We start from the raw sequence: 12,724 nt of genomic DNA, 5'->3' as shown, positions 1-12,724 counted from the left end.
CTGAGCCTACACATGCAGGAGAATGAAGTGGCGAATTGGGCCAAACTATTTCACACCTCTTTTGAATGCTTTAACAATTACTTGCAAGTAGAAAACTAGCTCAGCAGGTAGGGGGCTGAGCAAAAACATCTCTCTGCTATGCTAGTTTTCTTCCTACAGGGATATACCGTATTTTTCGCTCTATAGGATGCACTGGACCATAGGACGCACCTTGTTTTAGAGGGGGAGAAAAAGAAAAAAAATTCTCCCCCTCTCTGCTCAGCGCCCCTTCAGCGAAGCGGCAGGAGAAAAGGAGCCCCTTCCATTTTTCCTCCCGCTTCGCTGAAGGGGCGCTACGCAGCTCTCCCTCTCTGCTGAAGCCAGGAGAGTCTTGCTCTCCCAGCTTCAGAAAAAGGAACCCGAAGCCTGTGGAGCACAGCGGGAACTCGCACTGCGCTCCGAAGGCTTCAGGCAGCTATCCCTGAAGCCTGGAGAGCGAGAGGGGTGGTGCGCACCGACCCCTCTAGCTCTCCAGGCTTCAGTGAAAGCAATGCGAAGCCTCTGGAGCACGGAGGGAGTGCTCCCTCTGTGCTTCGGGGGCTTCGCATTGCTATCACTGAAGCCAAGGAGCCTGCATTCACTCCATAGGATGCACACACATTTCCCCTTAATTTTTGGAGGGGGAAAAGTGCGTCCTATAGAGCGAAAAATATGGTACATGCAGCAGAGCCTTCAAGAATGCTATCACCCACCTGCAGTATCAAATAGTACGTCAAAGAGTATAGCCACTTCATCATTCTACCACATGCTTTCTGTCGCATGTGTAGATCAGGCTTGAACTACGGGGTGTTCCACATTTCGTCAAGATGAGAAACCCCATGCAATCCAGGGATTGTTACATACACAGCAATGAAGGAAGTGGATCCAAATCTCTATAATGACAGGGCTTAAGTAAGAATACCCACATAATGGTTTAAAAATCCAAGCATTTTGCAAACCTCATCTCCCTAAAGCTCTCCTCGAATATATGTGTTCCAAAGGGAAATTGAAGGAGGGAAATAAAAGGAATTGCCAAAAGGGAGTCACAGCAAGTCAGTGGATCATCTGTTCTTCCAAGTCTTGCAAGAGAGAGACAGCTAGCTATTACTACCAGAGTACAAATTCTGTTATCTGGAAGTCCTACATATTCAATGCCTTGCTTAAATATTTAAAGCATGCATTTGCTGTATTATATTTAACCTGTTGGTCACCATGAAGACCAGACATTTGATTTAAAAAATAATCATCATCAAAAAAGCAGGTTCACAATATGCGAAGTCCTGTAGAATGAGACACGTTTCAGTGCAAAATTTGTCTAATGGAAAATAAAGCCTCTTACGAATAGAGAAATGTAATATTACCATACCATTCTAATGACTGAGCATAGGGAAAAGAACAGTGCAAATACCAAGGCTTCTCCAGCACATAAGCGGCATTTTGGGAAAAGCCAGAATTTCTGAAGAATGTGCTTTATTGAGGGAAGCACATTGAGAATAGATTTGAAGTGATGAATGGAGCTAGATCTTTAAATTTATTACACACACAGAGGCAGCTGGTGCTGGTTTTCATACATCTTTCAAAAAAAATGTGTCAAAAGCAACACTCGCATTACTCATCGGTTAAGACTATTACAGAAGCTAGCTCAAATCTTATAACATCCAATTCTGTAACTCACCCAGATATATGGCCATGGCCATTATTATAGGAGGCCATTTTTCATAATTAAGGAGTTTTATCCCAGGAAGCGAAGCTACAAAAGGGCTGCATCAGAAAGAAGGGCAAAGTTTCCCCACACAAATTGTATCTCAGGCTTATATTGTACGCTTATTTCAGAATGACAGCTGCCCCAATACAGGGACCGACACACGCTGAAATGTATTCCTTGGGACAGTGTTGCGCAAATGTCCTTCAAACATAGGTCCTTATCATACATGGTCTGCAAATGTAGGATTTGACCACCGCTATAGTCAGATGTGCTACAGAAATAGCAAGGTGCTTAGAAACGGGACATGGTGCCTCTGGGAGGGTGATACGCGATATAAAAGCTGATCCTACCACCTCATCAGAACTGAGGCAATATATAAAAATTCTGGAGGTGCCCACTTTCACTAGAGAAATTCCAAATGTCAAGTGACAAGTTATATAGGCTCATTAAATGCAGTATTAGATCTACAGACACCTCTGACTTAGCTGGGATTGGTGTTTTGTAAGAGCCTGCTCAGCTTACTGCATTTTAAAGCAAATACATGCCCCTGAGGAATAGGGATAAAGCATTTGATGCCAACACAAACCCAGGAATGTCCAAACAATGCATCTTCTTTTAAAACAACATATTAGGCCCTCCCCACCCATATGGTAATAAAGTATTCTAACTCTTATTATTGAGGACCCTCTGTCTATTTAAATGCTCACACTAAAATTACATCATTGAGTCAGGGTCATTGTTTACTTTTCTACTGTTGTGTTCTGAAAAAGTGTTACACTATTACTATTACTATACTTTATGTGCTAACTTTTAAATGCCTGATAAAAATGTCTCTATTCCACCAGGTCTGTGCTGGCAATTAAGAGTCCCTCAGAAGGGTCTATTGATGTTTGCTTTTAACTTATTTTTGTTTTAACTTCTTTTTATTTTTTTATAATTTTATTGTTTGGTTTTATGTTTCCCGGAAAGCTGTCTGTGGACAAACGCCGGCTCCCTCAGCCTGAAGCGAGATACCACCCCATAGTCGCCTTAACCGTCCAGGGGTCCTTTACCTTTTACCTTTCCTGTTGCTCGGTCCCTGCTCCTGCTAACCCAGCAGTTCGAAAGCATGTCAAAGTGCAAGTAGATAAATAGGTACCGCTCTGGCGGAAAGGTAAACGGTGCTTCCATGCGCTGCTCTGGTTCACCAGAAGCGGCTTAGTCATGCTGGCCACATGACCTGGAAGCTGTACACCGGCTCCCTCGGCCTATAGAGCGAGATGAGCACTGCAACCCCAGAGTCGGTCACAACTGGACCTAATGGTCAGGGGTCCCTTTACCTTTATTGACCCAGGATAACAAGGTAAGGACTGAGCAAAGGCCATCAGCTCCTTAGATTTTTTTTTAATGAATTACCTGGAAACAGCTGGAATCTCAGGATAGCAATGGGATTAAGATTAGAACACTGAAGTCTACACCACTGAAGCCTACTGTGCACACAAAAAGGAGAAGGAACAGAAAAGCATATAGCTGTGCTGATCAAAATATTCCTTTATAAAGTTAGATGAAAAAAGAGAAGTCAATTATTTCACTTGGAGACATTTAATGTACTTCAGTTCTGAATAAAATCTATTTCTTTGGCTCATTATTTTCATTTTCCCACCTGCTGCTACAATGTATTGCATTTAAATAATAAAGTGTGATAGAAAGAAGGGTACATGCCAGCCTCTTAGCATGACACAGAAGACAGATTTCTATTGCCTGATGTATGCCCCAGGCAGAGCCATAATCCCTTGCATTAGCAATCCCTTCTCAAAACATGTTCAGCACTTTAACGAACTCTCACAAGCTAGCAGATAAAATTATACTTTGGATCATTGGCTTGAGAAAAGAGAAGCAGCTCTGCCAAAATTGCTGGAGCTGTGCCTGTTGATACAAACCAATAATGTAAAGCTTTGGGGGACAATAAGACTGGAAGGAAGATTAGGTCTGCCAAAGAAAAAGGAAAAAGGAAAGCAGGCACTACCATCCCTAGTTATTGCATGTACATTTGTTCAAACCATGGGGGGTAGACCCTTCCACACTTGTTCTCCAGTAGGGAGTGATGGGCAAAATCATCAAGGGATGTAAGAATAGCCTTTGAAATTGTGCATTTCATTATTCCAGGCCAGAAATGAAATGTTCCTGTTTGTTAAACGTACTCCTTTGCTGAATTTCTTTTCACTGATTTCAATGCACTTGTGGTCCCTTCATCCTGCCCTCTAGGGAAAGCTCCTCAAATAGTGTCTTCAGGTCTAGAAGAGGTGGCTGTGGTATTTATTTTCATTATATAACAATTACCGGGGGGGGGGGGGGAGAGAATTCCAATTTATCCCTTCCCCTACCCCATGCCGGACGAATCATGTATTTAAGTTTGCCAAAGTCTGCTGTGTGAATTCGGTGGCTGCCATTCTTCAGGGTTATCAGAGAAGTATTTCATAAATGGATTCCATATTTCAACAAAAGCATCTACGTCAATTGTATTATTCAATGCATGTAATCTCTTTGTTAATTGTTCTGATACAGCAATAGGTCATGCATTTGGTTTCCAATGAGAGATACACAGATGTTCCAATCCTTGCCAATTCTGTGCAACTCGTATGCATGCTAAGAAATTAGTTCTTCATAACGAAGATCAGATTGCCCTTCTTTAAAAAATAGTTAATAATCCCAAATTTGGGGTGCTTTCCACTTGTTAACCCGTAATACAGCTTATTTCTGTACATACCTTCTGCCAGAAGTGTTTTATATGTTCCCACATCCACCACATGTGAAATGCTGTGCCCATACTATTACAGCCTCTCCAGCATAATGGCAAGATTGTTTCATTAATATAGCTACATCGTAATGGTGTCAAATGCCAACAGTGTGATAATTTTAATGTGTTTTCTTGTATACGAGTTGATACTGATTTTAGTGGGTTTGTTTACCCCACAAATTATCCCAATCCAGCTCTGTGGTCTCTCTTAGGTTGCCCTGGTGCTTCTGAGTGTAAATTTGCCAATGTTTCTCTTTTACAATCTTTATTTGTTTCAGAAGCCTCAATTTCCATGTGCCCGGCTGTTCTTGGGACGGTAAGAGGTCAAGTTATTGAGGACCAAGGCCATTTCTGTATTGCTGAGTGTCGCAGGTCCAAGTCCGAAGGAGAAAGGAATTATCTGGCACACAACCTATTCAGGTAAAAAAAAAGCCAATGCAATTCTGGGCTGCATCAATAGGAGTATAGCATCTAAACCAAGGGAAGTAATAGTGCCACTGTATTCTGCTCTGGTCAGACCTCACCTGGAGTACTGTGTCCAGTTCTGGGCACCACAGTTCAAGAAGGACACTGACAAACTGGAACGTGTCCAGAGGAGGGCAACCAAAATGGTCAAAGGCCTGGAAACGATGCCTTATGAGGAACAGCTAAGGGAGCTGGGCATGTTTAGCCTGGAGAAGAGGAGGTTAAGGGGTGATATGATAGGCATGTTCAAATATATAAAAGGATGTCACATAGAGGAGGGAGAAAGGTGGTTTTCTGCTGCTCCAGAGAAGCGGACACGGAGCAATGGATCCAAACTGCAGGAAAGAAGATGCCACCTAAACATTAGGAAGAACTTCCTGACAGTAAGAGCTGTTCGACAGTGGAATTTGCTGCCAAGGAGTGTGGTGGAGTCTCCTTCTTTGGAGGTCTTTAAGCAGAGGCTTGACAACCATATGTCAGGAGTGCTCTGATGGTGTTTCCTGCTTGGCAGGGGGTTGGACTCGATGGCCCTTGTGGTCTCTTCCAACTCTATGATTCTATGATTCTATGATTCTAGGTTGGAATGGCACCATGCTGGCTGACACCCAGCCCCAGCCCTGACACAGATATTGCAGCTGCACCAGTTTAGAGCAGCAACTGGCATAGATCCAATATGCAGCCCATTTTTAAATTTGCACTGTTGGAGATGTCACCGAACACTGCAACTTTGGAGCTGTCTGGTCAGTCCTAGAGAGAACAGAGATCTCCACTTTGCAAGTTAGAGGCAGCTAACTTGGGAGATGGGAGAAATCAAACTTTGCCCCACACACATTTAATTGGTTCATTTTCACGGGCAGAAGCACCACAAGGTACCATGGCCCTTTAGACATGCCCTGAACCCCCCTAAGTATGGCAGTAGCAATAGAGAACTAGTCACCCACTAAACATTCAGCAGCTGAAAATATAGAAGGACAACGTGACAGAAATAGAACTTGTGCATCATATATCCGCTGCATTTGGGTAAGCCACAAGCCTTCTCCCCATACATTTGCCCATGCACGCATCTCTATTCTTGGACCACACACAGGTTTTAAAGTAGCAACATCAGCCAAATCTCATAGCATGGGAAAATGCAGCTCGTGTAGTTTCCTTTGAAAGCTGGGATCTGTTTTCTACTAGCTGCTCTGAGAATTCAACTAATTTGAGCATAAAATAATCTGAGTAATGCAAAATGCTAGAGCAAAGACCATTAAATGGAGTATTACATAAGGCTTGCCCACACCTAATTTTTTTTTTGGGGGGGGAGTGTTTTTGTTTTACTTATGGGTGCTTAACTTTGCAACTGTGACATACTATTAACATGATTGATTTCTGCATTTTTATAGCAAATACATCTGATTCACTTAAGAGCCCTATCTGTAGCAATATAGTCCACAGGTTCATTTTAAAATTAGAACACAAGTAAATTTTGTTCTTTTGCCGGTCCCCAACCAGCACGTTCAAATTCAGCATTACCATAAAATTGAATTTTAATAATTGATAATATTCCAGAGGCCAGTTAGTTACAACAACTAGTGGCAATGAAGCATATTAGATTCTAAAACTTTGCAAGTAAAAATGTTCACACAGAATAGATGACTACAACCATCTTTGGAAGTGGAGTTCCACAGTGGTATTTAAGTTAGCTCCATTGAAAAGAACTAAAACAAGTCTTTCCCACTGCAGTCTGCATCCCCCAAACTTTGTGCAGGACATACAAATATGCTCTGAGATATGCAGTTACTGATTCCTGACTCCTTCACATCAAGAGTTTTAAGTTATAAGACCACTGATAATCAGTGGGTCTTCCCTGAGTATTAGTGTTTGCTCTCACCCAGATAGACAATTACAACTAAAGTCAGAATTTAACTACTTTCACTTGATTTCCAGAATAGCTGCTTTTGTCTGTTGAACTAAAAAGAAAAGAAAAATGTTGACCAACTTAATCAATTCCACTGACACGTACTTCTGAGTACATCTGCGTGGGACTGGGAATTCTGTGGATTCCATGGTGAAAACTGAAGCAGGAGTTCTTTAATGCAGATTAGTTAAATGCAAAACACTTTTGCCTCTGGCTCCACCCTTCGGCTGCTGTGGCTCCACCTACACCCCCTACCAAATTCAGCACACGAATGTTTGCCCAGTCCTGACATCCTGGAATAAGATACAGTACTTCAGGTTAAGTACTTAATTTGTTCCGGAGGTCTGTTCTTAACCTGAAACTGTTCTTAACCTGAAGCACCACTTTACCTAATGGGGCCTCCTCCTGCTGCTGCTGCTGCTGCTGCTACATGATTTCTGTTCTCATCCTGAAGCAAAGTTCTTAACCCGAGGTACTATTTCTGGGTTAGTGGAGTCTGTAACCTGAAGCGTATGTAACCTGAAGCATATGTAACCCAAGGTACCACTGCACTGTGACACTGTGGGAATATTTGGCAGTATTTCACCAGGGTCAAATGATAAGCAGCCAAGCTGGTGCCAAATGTATTGCTTTCCTTTCCTTTGGACCGCACCATTGAGGCCAAAAGGGGGGGGGGTCTTGTCGTCTGGGCAGCCCAGGACCTCCATACACTCTGGCCAGGCTTGTGCCCCAGAGAGGTCACTTTGGTGCTGCAAACACAGGAAGAAACAATGTGGGATGCAGCAGCTACAAGCTACTGGTCTCTGCAGCCACAGCAGGTGCTGTGATTCTCCAGTGGTTTGACTTCACTCCTGGAGGCGCATTCCACTGTCTCTTGAGACAGATGGGATTCCAACAAGAACTGGAAATATTTGATAGGCTGGCCAACCGAAGCCATAGACTCAGTAGACTGGTCTTCATTTACTCTCTCTATCCCGCCACCCGCCCCCATCTGCAATACTGAGATAGCAATCCTCATATACCTTCCCCGATTGCTATAGGACAGGCACGTCCAACTCCCAAGAGACTGATCTACTCACATTATAAAAATATTGGCTGTGTGATCTACCCATTGCTATTGACAGGCAAAGTTGTTGAACTTTTTTTATTGGGAGGGGGGAATCACTAAGCATCACATGATCTACCACAGTTGCCCAACAATCTACTTGTTGAACATGCCTGCATAGGATAAGAAGATAACATGCTGGGCTTACAATGTTTTAAAGGGCTAAGCAGCCAATATTAAAGTGTTGCAGTACGCAGCGCCTCATGGGCAACAGTGGTTTCCAACAACTGTACATCACAGCAATATATGCAACTGCTGGGCCTCCACACATAACACAAGCAGCAAAACCTTTTCAGTCATAAAAAATACATTTTGCCGAAAATCTATAAATCCTTATGCAGTACCCCCTTAATGAGGCCTTAACTTCCCAGCAACAGCATGGTACCCATCCTTCAAGATATGCCGCTTCAAACCTTCAAGCAGTATATTGTCTTGCCTCTTCTCAAACACATTTAATTACTCAAGAACAGCCACAATAGTGTGCCAACTGACTTGTCTGGGTTTCTTATGGAATCCAAACAGCCTGCTGCCATTTGAGTATGCAAATGGTAAGACACAGCAAAGACAGTTTCAGTATGTGATGCCAATTCTGGCCCAACTGCACTGGATGCCAATTAGTTTCCATACTCAATTCAAAGTCCTGGTTTTGACCTATAAAGCCTTAAATGGCTCAGGACTGCAATGCCTCAAAGGACCACCTCTCCCCATATGAACCAACATGGACCCTGCAATCATCTTCTGAGGCCCTTCTTTGGGTGTCTCCTCCACAAGAGTTCTGGATGATGGCAGCACAAGAACAGGCCTTTTCTGTGGTGGCTCCCCATTTGTGGAATGCTCTTCCCAGAGAGGCTCACCTGGTGCCTTTGTTACCTATCTTTAGGTGCCAGCCAAATACATGTCTCTATATCCAGGCCTTTGGCTGACTGAACATTTTCTGGTTATTTAAACGTGTTGGTGGGAAAGGGGTTATTTTGTTTATTAGGTATTTAGCATTCTCATTTAGTATTTTTATGTTGTGAGCCGCCCTGTGATCTTTGGGTGAAGGGGGGGTATACAAATTTAATAAATAAAAATAATTTATTCACTTGAGAAGAGATGTGGCAGCACAAACACACCTGGGGGATGCTGAGGCAGGTGCAGAAAGCAAAATATAAACACAGTGAAGGGAATTCAGTACTGGGAGCAACAACTGAGTAGAGCTGGTGCGGCCATGCCCTCAAGACACAAGCAAAGGTTCCTGCAGTAGTTATATGCTTGAGAAACCAAATCGCTAAGCAGAGGTCCTGCAGTTTCGAATGAGTTTCCAAGGAGATAAAGATAAATATACAAATGAAACTATGCAATTACTGAGCTTGTGCCCGAGCCACTTCCTACATTTCAGCCTTGGTCTTCAACTCTGAACATTTGCTTAATTAGATGTATATGCTAGTTAAGTGTGGGTGTTTTGAATGTTGTACTGGAGTGGTGTGGGAAGAAGCAAGAGGGCCTTGAGCTTTTCTCGCCACATTTAGGTCTCATGCGTGCATCTCCCCTCTGATGGTTCTCAGGCACAGCCCTTACATGGGATCCTGCAAAGCAATTCCTTCCTTACTGCTTTGGTAAGAGATCCCAAGTCCCCATATGTTTATGGCAGGCTGGTTGTTTTAACAGTAAGGTATACAAGGAAGTGAACTCTCATACAACCCAGATAAATGGATAAGCATTAGCTGGCCTCAATCAAATACAAGTGCTCCAGCTACAGTACTGTCTCTTGATGAAAGATGTACAAGCAAACACACATACACACTGGGAACTTTTTGTGTCCATGCAAATAGATTTTCTGGACATATGCAAGACTCATGCACACTAAGTAGCACAATATTGGTAGCTCTATGGAAATTCTGTGTAAATGTTCTACTTATGAATTTCCCTTGGGAAAATGGTTAATGAAAGGACTCCTCAACCCCAACTTGTAAATTAAAGCCGCTGCACAGTAGTGCACCATTACATTGTTCAGACAAGCGTGGCAGTTATACATTCAAGCACAGTGGGAAGGGGGCATAGCTAAGCAGCAGAGCACATGCTTTGCACATATTGATATATATTGATATATCGTCCAAAACCAGTTTGAAGTCCTTATCGTGATAATCAGTTTCATAGTTTTTGACTTGGCAATATATCGCGAATCATGATATGTGTTAGGGCGATATATAATACAAAACTGGTTTCAAGTCCATGACAAGCCCATATTGAAAACCAAATATTGCCCATCCCTATATAGGAACTCAGAGAGGTAGCCAACTAAGAAGTTACACTAGCATAAAGGCTTTTAGGTGTGCAATGCAAATTCCATTCCCTCTTTTCTCCCTGCAGTCCACCCCATATGTCTCCTAAATTTGCTCTGAGGGTTTCTCCAACCCTCCAATGCAGGCTGAGGATGCATGCAGGGGCAGGAGAGGGCAGAGAAGCTACACTGTGCAGCTGGAAGTCATTGGGCTAGCATAACTATTAACTGGATACCACTCCCAGATTCAATCTGTGGCGTTTGAAGTGAACTGGATTGGAAGGTAACAGGGTTAGTAGAGAGCCATGCTTGAGACCTTGAAGAGCTGCTTCCCAGTTACAATAGACAGTACTGGACTAAATGAAACCATAATCAAACACACAAGAATTAACACAGCAGCTTATCTTCATGTAAATTCATAAACACTTGGCCAAGCTACAGAATCCTCTCTCCAAGTTGTCTTAATCATTAAAGAAAATTTAACAATGTTAAGGTTTCAAACAATGGCTATTAGGATGAGAACTTCCAGAAGATGTCTAAACTATCATCAATTTTGTTACAGCAATTGTTTGATTGTAACTTCTAGATTTAAAAAGAATGGTCCAGGTTTTAGATAACATGACCTCTCCTTGAAGTAAAGGGGAAACCTGTACTCTTGTTGGGAGCTAAAATAGAGTGCTAACCTAAGCCATTGTGAACCTTGCTCAGGCTACCACTAAAGTCAGATTAAGGGTTACCAGAGGCCTGAACTGATCAGCAATTCAACTAGTTTTGGTCAAAAGCCTCAGTTCTAGTTGCACCCCATTGTTTGCAAGTCCTGGCCCTGGATGGGGAAAAGCATATCCATCAAGTGCATCAATCTAGTTCAGCAGGGACTGGCTGTGCACTGCAATGCACATCTGCAAGCTGTTATACATTGACATCAGCAGCAGGAATTGGCTTTACTTTGCTGAATGGAGATGAACAAGTGATAGTCTCCTTTTACTTTTCAGTTTAACTTTTCCCTTTAATTCAAACAATGTTTTTTTATCTGAATTTCATTTATTTATTCAGTTGGATGTATCTTTTTAACTGAAGTCTGAAAAGCAGGTTTTAAGTATCATAATGCACAAAACATCTTCAAAGACAGAGAAGAGAATGAGGGAGTATGTCAGCCTGTAGCATCCCAGAATTTCTTAATAGGTGTTATAGGCAACTGGGAACCTTACATCTGTAACTGATGTTGGGTAGTAAAGCGATGGTATTTTTCACTATTCCTCTGTTGTGCCCCATGATTGTTGCAAATAAATTTAGCTACATAAAATTGTGATATGTTTGTGACATATATCTTAAGAAATAAAACTATTTTCTATCGGAGAACAAGGAACATCAGTTGCACATTCTGTAGAAGCATCCTCTGTAGAGTCCCCTGAAGAATTATTCCTTTAGTTCTTACAGAAAGTATATAGCATGACCTGATTTTTGCTGCACAAAGCTTCTCCCTGCTACTATTATACACAGGAAAGGTGACTGCCCATACTTTTCCATTACCAAGTACGGATCAATTTCAAATCAGAGTAAGAAAAGTGGAGAATATAAATAACTGAAGAATACTGTGCAAGACCATTTAAATTTTATTCACCAAATGAAATACTATTCGCAAAGCAATTCTACCTGAAGCAGTCAATACTTTGACCAGACTGGCTTATAAAAGTGAATAACATCCAAAAAAAGAAAAAAAAAAGGCAGACCAACTTTTAATGTAATTCCCTTGCCAAACTATGCAACTTACTGCAGGAAACCAAATCTGTCAGTAACTTTGTAAAGGTGGTAGTCTGCATCTTCCCAAGGCTCAATCTGCACACCTTCACGGCCCTACAGAAAAACACACAACAAAGACAGACAAGAATTCATTCATTACAGTACAACATGTTGGAAGGCAAAGGACTGATTTGAAGTTTGCAACCGGGAGCAAATTCCTTATTTCTAATGTACTACTGCAAGAAGATCAAACCTCTACATTCTTAAGGAAATCAGCCCTGGGTGCTCACTGGAAGGACAGATCGTGAAGCTGAGGCTCCAATACTGAGGCCACCTCATGAGAAGAGAAGACTTCCTGGAAAAGTCCTTGATGTTGGGAAGGATTGAGGACACAAGGAGAAGGGGATGACAGAGGACGAGATGGCTGGATAGTGTTCTTGAAGCTACCAGCATGAGTTTGACCAAACTGCGGGGGGCAGTGGAAGACAGGAGTGCCTGGCGTGCTCTGGTCCATGGGGTCATGAAGAGTCGGACACGACTAAAGAACAACAATGTACTACACCATGGGTAGGCAAACTAAGGGCCAGGGGCCGGATGCGGCCCAATCACCTTCTAAATCCAGCCAGCAGATGGTCTGGGAATCAGCGTGTTTTTACATGAGTAGAATGTGTCCTTTTATTTTAAATGCATCTCTGGGTTATTTGTGGGGCATAGGAATTCGTTCTCCCCCCCCAAAAAAAATAGTCCGGCCC

The 12,724-nt window shown here is 42.5% G+C and overlaps 1 protein-coding gene across 8 annotated transcripts in view; it reads right to left on the bottom strand.

The window, feature by feature from the left end:
* USP6NL (USP6 N-terminal like) overlaps nucleotides 1-12,724 on the bottom strand; it is a 132,196-nt gene that overhangs the window by 50,296 nt on the left and 69,176 nt on the right. For all 8 annotated transcript variants that reach the window (XM_053404568.1, XM_053404565.1, XM_053404570.1 and 5 more), the window contains one exon: nucleotides 12,004-12,086. In XM_053404568.1, coding sequence (XP_053260543.1) covers nucleotides 12,004-12,086 — 83 coding nt within the window. The remainder of the gene's footprint in view (nucleotides 1-12,003; nucleotides 12,087-12,724) is intronic.

The sequence above is a fragment of the Podarcis raffonei genome, chromosome 10 (assembly GCF_027172205.1).
Source record: "Podarcis raffonei isolate rPodRaf1 chromosome 10, rPodRaf1.pri, whole genome shotgun sequence".
NCBI lineage: Eukaryota > Metazoa > Chordata > Lepidosauria > Squamata > Lacertidae > Podarcis > Podarcis raffonei.
The sequence above is the reverse complement of the archived record's forward strand: the minus strand, read 5'-3'. Positions and strand labels throughout refer to the sequence as shown.